The 18,249-nt window shown below is 42.1% G+C and overlaps 1 protein-coding gene across 1 annotated transcript in view; it reads right to left on the minus strand.

Annotated features, from left to right (window-relative positions):
- Window positions 1-10,252: 10,252 nt before the first annotated feature.
- Window positions 10,253-18,249, minus strand: part of ASAH1 (N-acylsphingosine amidohydrolase 1) — a 77,374-nt gene continuing 69,377 nt past the window's right edge. The window contains exons 11-14 of the mRNA XM_075347112.1: window positions 17,948-18,079; window positions 17,748-17,871; window positions 13,921-13,977; window positions 10,253-11,778 (exon numbers count right to left, since the gene is read on the minus strand). Coding sequence (XP_075203227.1) covers window positions 11,689-11,778; window positions 13,921-13,977; window positions 17,748-17,871; window positions 17,948-18,079 — 403 coding nt within the window. The 3' untranslated portion in view covers window positions 10,253-11,688. The remainder of the gene's footprint in view (window positions 11,779-13,920; window positions 13,978-17,747; window positions 17,872-17,947; window positions 18,080-18,249) is intronic.

Genomic DNA, 18,249 nt, shown 5'->3' on the forward strand with positions numbered 1-18,249 from the left:
GGCAACTTTAACCTCTCTTGGGTCGGACATCTGTCCCCATTCTCAGGTTCCCCCTTTGCTGCTATGCCCCGGACACTAAGGGTATGTGCGCACGTTGCTTTTTACCTGCTTTTTACCTGCTTTTTTGCTGCTTTTTCTTCTGCGCTGTTTAATGCCAAAATGGATGTGTTCTTCTATTCAAGCAAAGTCTATGGGAATTTGGGTTTCTTGTTCACACTATGTTGTTCAAAATGCTGCCTTTTTGTGGCAGAACTTTGGTCAAAAACTCAGCTTTGCAGTGCAAAACCCAAATGGCAAAAACAATTGACATGTTGCTTCTTTGAAAAGCTGAGTTTTTGACCAAAGTTCTGCCTCAAAAAGGCAGCATTTTGAACAACATAGTGTGAACAAGAAACCCAAATTCCCATAGACTTTGCTTGAATAGAAGAACACATCCATTTTGGCATTAAACAGCGCAGAAGAAAAAGCAGCAAAAAAAGCAGGTAAAAAGCAGGTAAAAAGCAACGTGCGCACATACCCTAACATCGGTGAGGTCCTTGATGGTCCCCTCACCGGGTAGATTTATCAGGTGAGCCTGAAGTGTCTTCCTGAACTAGGGCTCTGTACCTCGCCGGTGCTCGGTCCAGTGAGTACTCGCACCATACTCTCCCTGGCGACCGTACTTTTACTCAGTAAGTCACCTTACACTTTCTATCAGCACATCAACTTCTGTCTGACTTTTACTATCTCTGACAAGATGTCAGTCTTCTGTCCACTCCACTGACTAGCCCCTCCTACTCCCAGGGTTCTGACTAGTGGATTGGATGAATCCCAACCAATAGGTGGCCATCCATCAGTCCCATCTCTAGCCTGTTACCCAGTCTGGGGAAAAGGACGTGGATTGTGTTGTGGTGTGTACCAGCACTGGTCTTCCAGGAATCCGGGGTTGGATGTAGTACCCTGTGGCACCTGACACTCAGGGGCGCCACATTAGTCCTAGGTGAGTACTTCACTGCTTCGCTCGCCCAGGCACACTACAGACAAGAGGGTTTGAGTGGGTGTGGAGGTGTTACCTGTTCGCAGCAGTACTTTTCGGTCACAAGCCAATTTCTGAACGCCTTGTTCACAATGTGCAGTTCCTCGTTCAGGATTACTAAAGACGCATTCACAGCAGTTAAAAATTGCCTGTAGTTTACTTGTGATTTAATTTTTATTGATTTTGCAAGTTAAAATGCAGAGATCTGAGTTGGGATAGCATAGGGTAATAGTAGGAAAAAAAAAAAGTGTCATGTTTATATACAGAGATCAGCGTTCAGAGTTCTTTTTACTCTTGGTTAACAGTTCTGTCAATCTGGTGAGTTTTTTTGAAGAAACAATACATACATTAAATGAGTTTGGATATATAATGGCATACGGTGCAAGTTTTTAGTGTTGCACACCGTCCTCCCCTGCTTCTGGCTGACACACTCACAGCAGATCGCAGATCACACGCTTCCGGCCACAGGGAATGATGGCAGGAAGTCACGTGTGTCCGCAGGTCCTGATATGGCAGGTCCTTGCGCTTCACCGCACAGCTTCTCAGGATTCTGCCGGCAAGAAGAAATCGGTGTCGCTGGATGTGGTATGTGTGCGATCCGATGTGTGTATGATTCGGGGGGGTGTGTGTGTGTGTGTGATCACGGCAGGCCTCTGCTCCGCGTCGGGTGAGTATGATTGCGGGGTGTGCCGCTGTATATGATGACGTGCCCTGCAGTATCTAACTTTTTTAGCTGCGCGGACAATTAATTATTGATCCGCGACTAGGGCTTATTTTCAGGGGAGGGCTTATATTTACACCTTGCTCCGAAAATGCTGAAAATCCCTGCAAGGGGTTATTTTTGGGGGAGGGCTTATTTTTAGAAAAACACGGTAGCACTGCGCCCCCAGACATACACCAGGGAATTTAAAAATTTTACTACCTAAAAACACACAGTACAAAATATACATTCTGATAACGCAACAACAGTTTCAGGGGTTCGCAGGTCAGTCTTGTATAAATACACTGTCACTCAGGGTAGACTGTCAATCACTGAATAGGTCCAATGCAGATCGGTGAGAAAGATGCCAAGTGGGAATGTACCGAAACTGTTCAGACAGGTGCATACAGATAATGCAATGTCACTTTGTTTGAGATTCATATATCTACCGTACTTTAATTTTGATAGCTAAATACTGAAAGTAGGTCTAGCAATGAGAATTAAAAACATGCAATAATTAGTTCCATTTCTTTAAAAGTTTGTGTAAAAGTAAAAAATACTGGTGCTCAAAACATTTCAGAAGTGGACACTATTTTCTGTTGCACAATGGATTTTTAAAGAAATGAAAAGAAACATTGCAAGTTTTTAAATTCTTGATGCTGAACTTACTTTCTGCATTTTGCTATTAAGCAGTAACATACCCGAGCTGAAGACAAGGCGCGGAGCAGAGTAGTCCATTCGTGTATGGATGAGTTATTACACTATTTCTTCTTACTATCCCTCTGAATTTTACATTTATTTAAACAAATTGTGCTCTCCTTCTGTAGTATAGAATGGAGAGAAAAAAATAAAAAATGTACCGTATTTTACGGGTTATAAGATGTACTTTTCCTCCCAAAAATTTGGGAAGAAAATGAGGGGTGCATCTTAAAATCCAAATGTAGCTTACCGGGGGGTGGTGAAAAAGGGTAAAAAGAAGCAGGGGCAATGCTGTGGTGGCTGTACACAGTCTGAGGCAGCTGTGTAGGGTCTGCAGCGGTGAAGGCATCAAATAATGGCACCCAGAGCCGACACATGCACTGATGGAGCTCTCGGGTCAACAACTCCTCTGCGGATGTGCTGCCTCCAGCCCACTGAGCTCTCATTAGCGGACTTAAGGAAAATGGCGCCTGGAGGAGACACGTGTGCAGATGAGATCTGTTTGTCTGCTTAGGCTACTTTCACACATCAGGTTTTTTCCCATCAGGCACAATCCGAAAAAACGGTTAAAACTGATCCAGTACCGCATCCGTTTTACCCCCATTGAGTTGTATTGTCGCCGGATTGTGCCTGATGACCTTGCGTTGCATCCGGCTTTTTCCGGATGCGGCTTAATTAATGAATGCGGTAGCCGCATGGAACGTTTCATGCAACGTTTTTTGTCTCATAAAAAAAAACCGTACAGTGCCGGGTGCGGCATGGTGCATAATGAAAGTCTATGCACGCCGAATCCGGTGGCATGCATCAAATGCCAGAAGCATATACCGGATTCGGTTTTTACTTCTGAGCATGCCCAGAAGTGATTCTCTGAGAAAATCGGTGCGAGTAGAGTGCGATAAAACATTGCATTCCACTCAGACCAATTCTAGCCTGTGTGTCTGCACACATGAGCGATTATTTTCTCAGTCCTAATCGGACCGAGAAAACAAATCGCAGCATGCTGCGACTGTAATGCGAGACTCTTTTCTCTCGCACCCATTCAAGTGAATGGGGCGAGAGAAAAATCGCACTGCACTCGCGGTACACCGGTATACCAGAGCGGTGCAGAGCGAGAATCGCAATAGCCGGCTACGGCGGAGAGTGAGAGAAATCCTACCTTCCCCTCCTCTGTGCCAGCCCGTCCCTCCTGAGAGCCGGCCTGCCCCCCACAGCTGTGGTCCGGTCGGACCTCAGGTGCAGGCACACTAGCATGACACTCGGCTCCTGCTGTGCTGCCAGAGCGAGCCGAGTGTAATGCGAGCATCGCAGTAGTGCCGTGTGGCCCCAGCCTCTCACACTCACTGACTCACTAACTCTCACCGATCACCTGCGCGGTGCTGCACGGCTGTCACACTGCTGGCAGCTTCTCCTGATTTGAAAAAGCCGGCCGCCCATTATTCAATCTCGTATTCCCTGCTTTCCCCGCCCACCGGCGCCTATGATTGGTTGCAGTCAGACACGCCCCACGCTGAGTGACAGTTGACTCGCCGCAACCAATCACAGCCGCCAGTGGGTGGCTCTATATCTTGCAGTAAAATAAATAAATTTAAAAAACCGGCGTGCAGTTCCCCCCCAATTTGGACCTCCACATTATGGGGAGGCCCCCCCCCCCCCCCCCCAACCTAACCATATCAGCCAGCAGGCGCCTGGAATTGCCGCATGCATAAGATGCGACAGTCCCGGGACTCTACCCGGCTCATCCCGAATTTCCCTGGTGCGGTAGCAATCGGGGTAATAAGTGGTTAATCATGGCAGGCGTCTACGAGACACCCCCAATGATTAACCTGTAAGTGAAAGTAAATAAACACATACACCCAAAAAAATACTTTATTTGGAATAAAGGACAAAAAAAACAAACCACCCTCTTTCACCATTTTATTAAAATCCCCAAATACCCCTCCAGGTCCGATGTAATCCACAAGGTCCTGCGACGATTTCAGCTCTGCTACATGAAGCTGACAGGAGCGGCCGTGGACCACCGCCGCTATCAGCTCCACGCAGCAACTGAGGGAGTCGCGCTGTCAGCGGGGACATCACTGAGGTAGTGTCGGGGTGTGCGGTGAGGATGATGCATGCGGAAGTGCCGGGGTGTGTGCGGGGATGATGCGTGCGGGAGTGCCAGGGTGTGTGCGGGAGTGCCGGGGTGTGTGCGGGGATGATGCGTGCGGGAGTGCCGGGGTGTGCGGTGAGGATGATGCGTGCGGGAGTGCCGGGGTGTGTGCAGTGATGATGCGTGCGGGAGTGCCGGGATGATGCGTGCGGTGACTGTGTGCGAGAGTGCCAGGATGTGTGCGGTGATTGTGTGTGCGGGAGTGCCAGGATGTGTGCGGGGATGGTGTGTGCAGGAGTGCCGGGATGGTGCGTGGATGACTGGGTCTCTCCCTCTCTCAGCTATAACAAAAAAACCCGGATCCGTCGCATCAGGCACAAACCGGATTGTGCCTGAATGCACAATGGCACGGATCCGTTGCATCAGGCACAATCCGGTTTGTGCCTGAATGCAGAAAACTGATGTGTGAAAGTAGCCTTACTCTGCTTGTCATTGAGCCGACAGCTCAATCTGTGCACACGCCAGCTCCGGACGCCATTTCTTCGAAGCCCTCACCGCCTGCAACCCAACCGCTGCTGCAGTTTCTGGAACAGCATCTGGGATAGCCGCTGGCTGCATCAGCCAAAGCATCACCCTGCTCCACCACCGCTTCTGCTCTTCTCTGGTAAGACATCACCGGATTATAATACGGACCCCATTTTTTTCTTTTTCCTCTAAATTTGGGGTGCGTCTTATAAAACTGAAAAATACGGACTTTGTCTTCTGTCACATAAGGGCACTTTACACACAATAATAATCGCTAACGATATATCGTCGGGGGTCACGATGTTCGTGATGCACATCCGGCGCCGTTAGCGATATCGTGTGTGTGCCTAAAAGGAGCGACGATCAACGATCTCAAAAACGACAAATCATTGATCGTTGACACATCGCTCCTTTTCATATTGTTGGTGGTGCATGCCGCTGGTTGTTCGTCGTTCCTGCAGCATCACACATCGCTGTGTGTGACACTGCAGGAACAACGAACATCATCCTACCTGTGTCCACTGGAAAGGAGGAAGGATGGAGGTAGGCAGCATGTTCCGGCCGCTCATCTCCTTCCCTCCTCTTCCATTGGGTGGCTGTTTTGTGACGTTGCTGTAACGCCGAACGCACCTCCCCCTTGAAGGAGGGATTGTTCGGCAGCAACAGCAACGTCGCTGAACAGGTATGTGCGTGTGATGCTGCCGTAGCGATATTGTTCGCTACGGCAACGATCACCACATATCGCGCGAACGACGGGGGCGGGTGCTATTGATAGTGATGTCGCAGCATGTGAAGCACCCTTTAGAAAAAATAAAAATAAATTTTATATATTGTTCTTCAAAATTTAAACTAATAATTTTTATTTTATTTTTTTGCACCTTGTACATAGTTAGGTCCAGAAATATTTGGACAGTGACAATTTTCGCGAGTTGGGCTCTGCATGCCACCACATTGGATTTGAAATGAAACCTCTACAACAGAATTCAAGTGCAGATTGTAACGTTTAATTTGAAGGTTTGAACAAAAATATCTGATAGGAATTGTAGGAATTGTACACATTTCTTTACAAACACTCCACATTTTAGGAGGTCAAAAGTAATTGGACAAATAAACCAAACCCAAACAAAATATTTTTATTTTCAATATTTTGTTGCGAATCCTTTGGAGGCAATCACTGCCTTAAGTCTGGAACCCATGGACATCACCAAACGCTGGGTTTCCTCCTTCTTAATGCTTTGCCTGGCCTTTACAGCCGCAGCCTTCAGGTCTTGCTTGTTTGTGGGTCTTTCCGTCTTAAGTCTGGATTTGAGCAAGTGAAATGCATGCTCAATTGGGTTAAGATCTGGTGATTGACTTGGCCATTGCAGAATGTTCCACTTTTTTGCACTCATGAACTCCTCGGTAGCTTTGGCTGTATGCTTGGGGTCATTGTCCATCTGTACTATGAAGCGCCGTCCGATCAACTTTGCGGCATTTGGCTGAATCTGGGCTGAAAGTATATCCCTGTACACTTCAGAATTCATCCGGCTACTCTTGTCTGCTGTTATGTCATCAATAAACACAAGTGACCCAGTGCCATTGAAAGCCATGCATGCCCATGCCATCACGTTGCCTCCACCATGTTTTACAGAGGATGTGGTGTGCCTTGGATCATGTGCCGTTCCCTTTCTTCTCCAAACTTTTTTCTTCCCATCATTCTGGTACAGGTTGATCTTTGTCTCATCTGTCCATAGAATACTTTTCCAGAACTGAGCTGGCTTCATGAGGTGTTTTTCAGCAAATTTAACTCTGGCCTCTCTATTTTTGGAATTGATGAATGGTTTGCACCTAGATGTGAACCCTTTGTATTTACTTTTTATGGAGTCTTCTCTTTACTGTTGACTTAGAGACAGATACACCTACTTCACTGAGAGTGTTCTGGACTTCAGTTGATGTTGTGAACGGGTTCTTCTTCACCAAAGAAAGTATGCGGCGATCATCCACCACTGTTGTCATCCGTGGACGCCCAGGCCTTTTTGAGTTCCCAAGCTCACCAGTCAATTCCTTTTTTCTCAGAATGTACCCGACTGTTGATTTTGCTACTCCAAGCATGTCTGCTATCTCTCTGATGGATTTTTTCTTTTTTTTTAGCCTCAGGATGTTCTGCTTCACCTCAATTGAGAGTTCCTTAGACCGCATGTTGTCTGGTCACAGCAACAGCTTCCAAATGCAAAACCACACACCTGTAATCAACCCCAGACCTTTTAACTACTTCATTGATTACAGGTTAACGAGGGAAACGCCTTCAGAGTTAATTGCAGCCCTTAGAGTCCCTTGTCCAATTACTTTTGGTCCCTTGAAAAAGAGGAGGCTATGCATTACAGAGCTATGATTCCTAAACCCTTTCTCCGATTTGGATGGGAAAACTCTCATATTGCAGCTGGGAGTGTGCACTTTCAGCCCATATTATATATATAATTGTATTTCTGCACATGTTTTTGTAAACAGCTAAAACAACAAAACTTGTGTCACTGTCCAAATATTTCTGGACCTAACTGTAACTGTCTGTTTCATCCATCTGAATATTTACTTTTACCATAGGTTTTTTCTTCTGCAAAAATCAAAATCCTTGTCTCTTAATAGTCACTAAGCAATCACTCTACTGAAAAGAAAAAAAAAAGAAAAAAAAAAAACAAAATAGATGCTATCGGGGCGCTGTCTCTTTTCTATAATCTAAATCACTTATATTCACTAGGCATGCCTGTAAAATGGATCAGAGCAGAAAAGGTCTCATTTTTTTATGCAGCCAATTAATCAGGAAATAGCTGAATAGAATCCATAAAAAAAAAGTGTCCAAGTGTAGTCAGAGGAAAAAAAAAAAAATTAATGATACAGCACATGGATGAAAAATAAAACAAATGAATAAGGCCTAATTTGACCCACAATTTTGTACCAAAAATTTAGGATAATACACTTTTTTATTGCCCTCCTTTCAATATCTAGAGGATCTGTGATGTAGTATATGGAGGATCAGTCAGCACTCCTGTGTGGTATAGTATATAGTGGATCTGTCAGCGCTCCTGTGTGGTATAGTATATAGTGGATCTGTCAGCACTCCTGTGTGGTATAGTATATAGTGGATCTGTCAGCGCTCCTGTGTGGTATAGTATATAGTGGATCTGTCAGCGCTCCTGTGTGGTATAGTATATAGTGGATCTGTCAGCGCTCCTGTGTGGTATAGTATATAGTGGATCTGTCAGCGCTCCTGTGTGGTATAGTATATAGTGGATCTGTCAGCGCTCCTGTGTGGTATAGTATATAGTGGATCTGTCAGCGCTCCTGTGTGGTATAGTATATAGTGGATCTGTCAGCGCTCCTGTGTGGTATAGTATATAGTGGATCTGTCAGCGCTCCTGTGTGGTATAGTATATAGTGGATCTGTCAGCGCTCCTGTGTGGTATAGTATATAGTGGGATCTGTCAGCGCTCCTGTGTGGGTGAAGGCCTTAGGGAGTAATTACAGAAAAAAAAAAAACAAAACTGAATACTCAGCAAGAATAAAAATAAGAGCAAAAACTGGTCATTCTTCACCTGGAAACAGGTCTTTAAAATGTTTTCTGTGGATTTGATATCTTTAGGTTACATAGTCATGTCACTACAGCCACCTCCATGAGCAGCCAGAGGCACTACGAATTGGACCCCTACCGATCCGACTCAGGATAGACCACAAGTATGACATTTCCAGCTTACTAAGGTTTTAATAAAGACACAACAAGGGTTTAGATTAATATTTTTTTTAGTTTGTTTACAAGCAAAACAAAATCATAGTAACATTTCTATGTACAATAGCTGTACACATGAATACAGTAAATGGTGGAGCAAAGAGAGAATAGTCCCAATACTTCAGACTGGGGCTATCCACAAACTTCTGTCCTATGACACCTGCCTGAGTAATTGTCACAAGATGGCTGCAGCAAAGGAAATCCTTAGGTACTCGCTCAACACTAGCAACAATGGATGAGGCCTAACTACTCGTACTCGCTATACTCATAACGAGTACTGTGTAATACTCTCGTATTCATTCCAAATAACGTGTGCAATGCAAGTCAAGGGGGAAAAACTCGCAATGTAACAAGTAACCCGAATGCCGTACTATTCGTGTGAGAAGCAAATAGTGCGGAATTAGGGTTAGTCGTTCCATTGAGAGGGTTTTCCCCATTGACTTGCATTACACACAATATTTGGAACGAATATGCGATTATTAGACAGTACTCATGAAAATAGAGAGTACGAAGAGTTAGGTACTCGCTCAACTCTAAATGTTACATGGAATGTTGGCTGTTTTTGCACTAGATGCGCCAATATGGAAATTTAGCTGTGATTTATAAGGCAAAGTCATTTTTTCCCTGCCACAGAGTAACATATCACGTCAAGCAGCAACATTTCATGTATACAAAGTTCAACTCATTGGTCCTTTCCAGCCTGGAGGGGATCAGTGTTTTTCCAGTGTCTTGCAAGGATGATTTTGGCAGCATTGATAAAATGAAGTATTAAAGAACCTTTATCTAGCACTTTGTGTGGAGTATCTAGGTTAAGGAAGGTTGGGCTAGGGGTGAGGTTTATTTTATCATGGGTCACTGCTATATAGTGCATTATTTTTTCCCCACAATTGCTTAATTTGCCCTAAAATGAAAGCAAATGTGTGCAGCGGTTCCCAGCTCCCCATCACACAGACAGCAGTGGAATTGCTGACTTTTGTTTTGTCTTCAAAATATTTGGGATTTTGTATTATCTGGATATGTTGTATTAGTTTTTGATATTTTATTGATGTTGAATGTGTATTTTTTTCATATATACAGTATGAATACCAATTGCAAACATATCTGTGCAGAAGAGAGCTCAGATAAGGAAATGTAAGGCCAGGATCACTTACTGGCAGCAGGAGGCGCAGTATTAGCACATCTAGAAGCCAGGATTCAGCATTGCCTTTGCTCCTATTTTTTCCCTTTGACATATAGCAAGTCAGCCCACTGTAGCATTCTATGAATGCCTTTACCTCATCATACCCCACCCCAGATGATTAGGAGTTTTCAGTAGTGAGACCCCAGGTATCAGATTCTGGGACTACAACTGATGGGGGGTTTTGTCTTCAGCTGGATGTATAGGTTACGTTATAGGTAGGACGTGATGGACTTGTGTCTTTTATTCAACTATGAAACAATGAATAAGCAGCAACCCATTTCTAGTGTCCTACAAGCACAGAAAACACCTGGTATATAAGACATAACATTGGAAGATCTATTGGCTTTCTTTAGGTCTCCATAGTACAGCCACAAAAAGCAGTGAAGACCGCAGCCTCTGATGACTGCTCTGGCAGACCCATTCAAGGAAAACCATGAGTCTCAAGGCCGAGGCCCCTGACCAATTAACCTCTGATATGCCTGAATAACAGAAGCTTTCTATACCATAGGTTAGCCTGTTTGAGGTTACCTACTTCCTCACAGGAGTGAAATGGAATATTTCCAATTTGGCCAAATCTACACCATGGGGCAGATTTAGTATTAGTGTCTGAGGACTAAGTCCTGGCACTTTATGAGAATGTTCATTAACCTGGGTAATATTTATCAAGCATCTCTATTGGACAACCTAAATACCCAGGCAATTGCATTAAGCGAGATCTGTGCTCCATGTCTGCAAGACTACAATCTGTTGCTAGACATTGGTGAATCAGTTATAGTGTTCCCAAGGGATTGTATACGTCATAAGACATTTTAGAAGTCGCGCCGGTCTTACATCTGTGACACATGAAAGTGAACCTGTCAGGTCCAATATGCACCCAGTACCACGAGCAGTTCTGGGTGTATACTTCTAATCCCTGCCTAACCGTCCTTGTATATAGTAGTATAGATAAAAGGTATCTTTAGAAAAAGTATTTCTAAACATTGTTATCATATGCTAATGAGGCAAGCGACTAGTTGCAAGGGCATTAGTTCCCTTGGCTAGTCGGCCCCCTTACATGTAAGCACTCCCCTGTTAGCATGCGACCATGCCTCTGACGCTGCGCCTTCATTAGCATGTTAGTATGCCCACAGTGGCATGCTTACATACCAAGGTGGACAACTAGCCAAGGGAAGGAACGCCCTTGCCACTAGTCGCTGGCCTCATTAGCTTAGGATAAAAGATCTTTAGAAATAGTTTTTCTATAGATCTCTTTATGTATGCTACTAGATACAGGGATTGTTTTAGCAATATGTACCCAGAACTGCTCATGGTTCTGGGTGCATATTGCACCTCACAGCTTCTCAATTTAATACATCTATCCATTGTATAACTCTGGGAATGAGATTCCAGACATCGGCGACAGACACACATACGATCTGATTTGATTAAAGATATGAGCTATAGAGAATAGTCTGTGCGCAAAATGCCAGAGCTTCATTATAAAAATTGTATTGAAATGATAAATAAGGAAATCCTATGTAGATAGGTAAAAGAGCGGATTTAAAAAAAAAAAAAAATACAAACAAAAAAAACACCAAACCCCTAAGTGCATTTAGTTTAGATGAGAACAATAGCAGCAGTTTAGAATCGCTTGTTACTTTGTCCTGTTTAGGAAGACAGTTGCATTTCTTCTTTAACCCTGTATACAGAACAAGGGATTGGAGAGCCTTTTTATTCCTTCTCACCAAGGCATGCAGGGGTCTGGGCAGTCCCGGAGGTAGGCATCAAACGTGCTCTCAGATATGGACATCATTGTGGTATATGTTGTTAGCTACAGGGAATACACACAAATATTACTAAAAACGCAGGCAGCATAAGGAAATAAAGTGTGAAAATAATGAACACAAGTCTGTGTAGCATGGAGATGCAGTATAATGTACAGCATTGTGTGGCCACTTCTGTAAAGATAGCGATATGTATCTAAATGTAGGTAAAAAAAAAAAAATATTGCAAAAAAAGAGTGATCAGACTACTCCTTCTGTCACACTATATGCTTCACAATAGCCGATACTTATTAGATGTAGAATTACCAATTGCATAAATACAAAGCAAAGACAGAAGGTCCACGGACATCAAGGCAGACAGGCGAGAATTATATTTGTCATCTTTTATTAGAGGTAGAATAATCACTTCCAAAAGAGAAGCCAAATACAATCTTCTCCTGTGATACCTACAGTGTGAAGACATTTGATAAACTTTGTTGATTAAAGGTGTGAGAATCCCAAAAGGGTACAGAAAACCTGCCATAACGAGAGACGATCAACCAGAAAGGGATCATAGAGCAAGGATCTGGAGAGGGGTTCATGTGAATGATCAATTATTTGTTCCCCCTCTCCTCATAAATATTATACATTATTGTCAGCAGCATATTCTCTATTCCTACAAGGATAAGTCCTGATGACAAGTTACTGTTTTGTCTGCTCTAAAGAAGCCATTGAGCCTTTTTCATTTGTGTTAATATGGAGAATAACCGGAAACAACCTTCCATGTGAACGCTTGTTCTGCCGATCACTGCGTCATGGAAAAGGCCATTAATAGTAGATGAATAAAGATTGGCACTCACATCAAACTTGCTTCTTTCTTTTCTCGCTTTCTTCCATTTTCAAATGATAGCGTAAAGGATAGTGATGCATATTGGTCAAATGTTCAGAGCTTTCTCAAACCAAATACATGGTTTGAGAAAGATCTGAACATTTGACCGAAACGTGGCACTATAATTTTGAAAATGAAAGAAAGAGAAAAGAAATAAGCAAGTTTGATGTGAGTGCTGATCTTTATTAATCTACCGTATTTTTTGGACTACAAGACACTTTTTCCCCCCTCAAATGTTGGGGGAAAGTGGGGGGTGCGTCTTATAGTCTGAATGTAGGGCATGGCTGCGGGGAATGATGGTGCTGCGATGGAGCGGGTCATCAGCAGCATGAGCAGGCTGCCGTGACCACGTGGGCCCAATCATTTCATATGCATGCCCATCATCTCAGCGCTGAAGCTGGCACTGACAGGTGGATGGGATGATTGGCAGGGGGGGGGTGCACGCAACGCATAGTAAACAGTTGGCCCGTATGATCACCCCTGGCAACTACAGCCTGGAGTGATCATGTGCGGCTATATTCACAGTCCCCCGCATAATAATAATATCATCTACATCATCTACATCATCTACATCATCTACATCATCTACATCATCTACATCATCTACATCATCTACATCATCTACATCATCTACATCATCTACATCATCTACATCATCTACATCATCTACATCATCTACATCATCTACATCATCTACATCATCTACATCATCTACATCATCTACATCATCTACATCATCTACATCATCTACATCATCTACATCATCATCATGCGCAGTGAATAAGTATGGTTTACTCACCCATCACTGCAGCATTGCAGTGTCCACCTGTCTGCTGACCGCTGCTGTGTGTGGAGACTAGCGGTTCGCACAGCAATTGAGTCATCGATGTGTGCACCGCTACCACACACACACACACACACACACACACACAAGCTGCCGGTAGACAGGAGGACATTACGATGCTGCAGGGAACGGTGACGGCAGGAGGATGAGCGATATAGAACATATATAGAAGAATGGTGATTAATACAAGGCAGGAGGATTATTACCAAGATGGGGTACCTTAGTAGAGAATTTGGAAACATTACCCCCATTATAGTGTGTCATGGCCACATTTTTTGCTTAAAATTTTAATTTTCCTATTTTCTGCCTCTAAAACCAGGGTGAGTCTTATGGTCCGGTGCGTCTTATAGTCAGAAAAATATGGTAATATTGTGCAGTCCATTCTGGGATTCGAGCACCACAAGACTAGAGTGCCCACCTGTTTTTTGATTATATTGTAAAAGGCCATTAAGAGATATAAGCAGAGAAAGTGATTACCTTGTTGAGGACAGGCTTTGTCGAGAGCATATCATAGATTGTAGCAAGTGAAATGTTCTGTAAGAGATAAGGATATGCAGTTTTAAGTCTGAAAATAACATGGAAATAAAAAAACCCAAACAGAATCCAGCAACATCCACACAATAAATAATGACTTTGGGTTCTGTACAACCATGTTTTATTTCAAATATTGGAGCAATAAAAAAAAAAAAAAAAAAAAAAAAGTAAAAAAAATATTCTACAATGTGTGTCCATAGCTCCCATGCATCTCTATGGTTAGACTACACAAAACCCTATGTAGCTCGATACCGCTGCCATGTGTCATCTGCCTTCACCCAATTTACTGACTGCAGGATACAGGGAGGGACACCCTTAATGGAGTATTATAAGGAGAGGGAGCTCACCAGTCCATTGGATTGCCAGCTATAGAATTCTTAGGACGGGTGCAAGTATTCCTGCACTGATTGTGTGCAGCAGTAAATGCAAGGTAGAAGGAAAATTAACACAACCGTCCAATTATAAAAAGTCTTCCTTTATTCTTGCATATTAAATTGTTTTTTCCCCCAAATAGGTTGATAAAAACAAACAACAGAACTGGATCCAGGCTATGACAGACAACTGCCTGAAACGCGTCAGTCTTGACTGCAGGCATGGATCCATTTTTGCTGTTTTCTCAACATATTTGAAAAAAAAAATTTAATATGCAAGAATAAAGGAAGACGGTGGATGGTTGTGCTTATAATTGGATGGTTGTGCTAATTTTCCCTCTAACTTCCATTTACTGAATGGAGTAACCACACTGCTGCCTTGGGCTACACTTTTGGGATTATTACTCCGTAACCATGGAGATACATAGGTCTGCACAGGAACTGTATACACCAAACTCTAATAAATATAGGAGTTTAGATGACAGTTTCCACACTGTGCTTGGTGTGATGTGATACAGCAACAAGAAGAATACAAAGTGGCTGGAATCTCCACTTCTATTACTTAAAATAATAAGAGGTTGTGTGCCTCACACACTGCGCAGCCGTCTCCTTACACAGCCCCAAATATAAGTGCAGGGGTGACGCAATATCTCCTGCCATTATACGCCCAGGACCCTTTGTAGTGTGGCGTAAAGCTGCAGAGGTGCAGTTCCTCAGAGTCAAGTGCACAATCATAATGGGATTTTTTTTCCTATATTTTTACTGTGGGTAGACATAACTTACTTTTATTTTTGCAAAACTAGTGTGATTTTAGGAAACTACTGTGAGGTCACAATGTGTGACTTTTAAACACTATGGGACACCCCTGACACATAAAGAAGAAGGATTTTAAATGTTAGTACAACTTGTTAACTGAAAATAAGAGTAGATTTAGATTGCAATATTAATGAAGATTTAGCTCCAGTGGCTGTTCCCCCTCCCAGTAACTGTATGGAAGGTGGTGCATTAGTCCTCTGGTATCGGCACATCCTCCCTGCGCACCTACAACCCATGCAGGGTGACAGGTCCTGATGCTTGTGGGCATGTGATTCACCTCCGCCATGTATAAGCTTTCAACTACCTCTACCCCTGATACGGGGCAAGCACATACTGGACTTTTACTCATGTGACAGGCTTCAGAAAGGGTCTGATATTTATTGTCCATGTAATGTCTGTGTTCCAGGTATTTCACTATACACTGGAGGGCGGCTTTTATTTTTTGGATTTATTGACGAGATTGAATACATATCTTGGAGGCACTGCGCCCTTTTACTTTGACTGGGGCTTCATTTTTTTTTCTTTTTACTGCTGATAAGAGTATGATCTGCCCTCTCTGAAGACTTGAATGCTTTCACACCCACCACACTTTGTTCTCCCTTGTGAACCTCCACCACCTTCTATCACTAAGGCCTCAGACATTCGTTTTTCACTTGTGTCTTCCGTGGGTTTTTTCGGGGTTAGAACACTGAACACATAGTCCGTCGGGGTGCACACATCTTTTGTTTTTTCCTTTTGCCGTCTGTCTCCGCAATAAAATGCAAGTTTTTGATCCAAGGCACAGAGTAATCAGTCTCTCAGTAAGGCCCTGCCCTTTTCTCAATATCAAAGAGTCAGTAGAATAATTACAGATGACAAAACTAGGGAATTGAGGTTAGAGGATATGACAATCAAATTTCAACAAAAGAGGTTATCTGTATAAGTTGTTGGCTATAGACCGAAAAAAGAAAAAATATTGAACATTAAAAAAACCAAACACTCTACAACCGAGGTCCCCAACCTTTCTGACCTTGAGAGCTACATCCAGCTTCTACAGTAGTGACTCCAAGAGCCTCCATTACCGGTATAATCACAGCAAGCATTTTTCGCCACGAAAATCACACTGAGGAAGTATGCCAAGATCCAGGGGTTCCCACCTGACCCCCATTTAGATTGGCTCTACTCTAGGGGGCTACTAACAAAAGTCACCATCTCGAGACCTGCTCTTCATAGCGGTTTGCTAGGCCTAGTGCTTATGTACCAAGCTGGACACAAGCCACACATGGGCCCACGAGCCTCAGGTTGGGAACCCCTGCTCTAAAAATTACATTTGTGAATAAATTTCACCCATCTCACTTCATATGTAAAAAGCATTGTTATGAGTGTTATTAGTCATTCCTATCAAAAAGTATCTGAATTTTAATCATCTCCCATAATTTGTTTTCGTTGTCCAAAAAAATATAAAAGATTTGGTAGGAAAGATTATCTGCACCGAAGAAAGTGACTTTTGCTAGTCTGAGCTGCAGACTGCTCTAGCGTTATTACAGGAGAATATTTCATTATCCATACACAGTCGATTCTTTCAAAATTAAAGATTTTTATACATGTCATGCAGTTTTGTAATTTAAATATTAAAGTATCCATATGAACTAATTTAATGTTGAAGAAACAGATTTAAAAAATAAAAAAAATAAATAAATAAATAATAATACTATCCAAACAAACATACATATCGTAAAAAAAAAAAAAAAAAAGGAAATTTGTTACTGCCTGACGATCAGATCAACTGAGTTTTCAAATTTTAAAGCGGGTGAAATCGGGTCCAACCTTTGAAACAGAGATGTATTGGATTGACATACTGCAATATTTAGAGCTAAAAGGGATATATATATATATATATATATATATATATATATATATATATATATATATATATATATATATATATATATATATATATATATATATATATATATATATATATATATATATATATATATATATATATATATATATATATATTATAATATAATATATCGGGGTTTCGAGGTTGGTTTTTTTTAGAAATCCTAGAAATAAAATTGTGATATTTTCGATATAATGATATATTTTTTTGTAAGTGCGATGATTGGTGCTATTCATTTGAGGTTTTGAAAAAAAAAGAAGTCTTTTGATGGAGTGCAATTCTCATTTGCAACCGGAGAGAGAAATTGGACGACATATGGAAAATGTATTGGACATTAAAAATATGTTATGTACAATAAAATATATGAAGATTGTCTAAAGGATGTAAATCAGTTTTACCTTTGATAATAAAATCATTTATTATGCAATATTATGTGTATGACAATATGGCAATTACACATTTTCTGTTTTTTTCTTCAGTGACCAAAAACACGTGTTATCCTTTTCAAAATTATTTTTTTTCCATACTTTTTTTTAAATATTTATATTATTTAGCATGGATTACAGAATCATTAAAAAGATATACATGATATACATATTTTTGTATAAATTAATTCAGTATTACAACACAGGGATGGGTAGGAAGGGGTTTTTAGGCCACACATCACCCTGCTTGTTTTATGGCAAACAGCAAATTACCTTTTGGCTTGTCCTATTCAAGCATTTCATGGCTGGTGCCCTTCTATTATCAATAGGCAAGGGAGGTTTCCAGTGGTCGTAGTTTGTTTCAAGGACATACCATTCGCCTTTCTGAATATCTAGCCTAAATCACAGAAACACAAGGTCAGTATTGCTACAGTATATCAAACATGACGGTTCTTCACTGGCCACATACTTACTCCCATATGTTCAGGCAGGATTGTCTGGAGCGAGTGATCACACAGGCTTCCCCGGATTTGTTGCCACCCAGTATAAAGTAAGCAGGAGCAAGCAATACTGTTTTTGATAGAAGGGTTTTTGCTTCCTCATAACTATGTGGTGCGAGACAAATAAAAAACATGAAGGGAAATTACTCAAACATCACAATCAGAGGTCTCCGCTTACTGGTGAATGTGTGGGCATCAAAGTTGCTGTGCCCATCATCTGGTCTGGTCTTCAATGTATTGAGGTAAGACAAAAAAAAAAAAAAAAAAAAAAAAGA

This window comes from Anomaloglossus baeobatrachus, chromosome 1 (genome assembly GCF_048569485.1).
Source record: "Anomaloglossus baeobatrachus isolate aAnoBae1 chromosome 1, aAnoBae1.hap1, whole genome shotgun sequence".
Classification (NCBI taxonomy): domain Eukaryota; kingdom Metazoa; phylum Chordata; class Amphibia; order Anura; family Aromobatidae; genus Anomaloglossus; species Anomaloglossus baeobatrachus.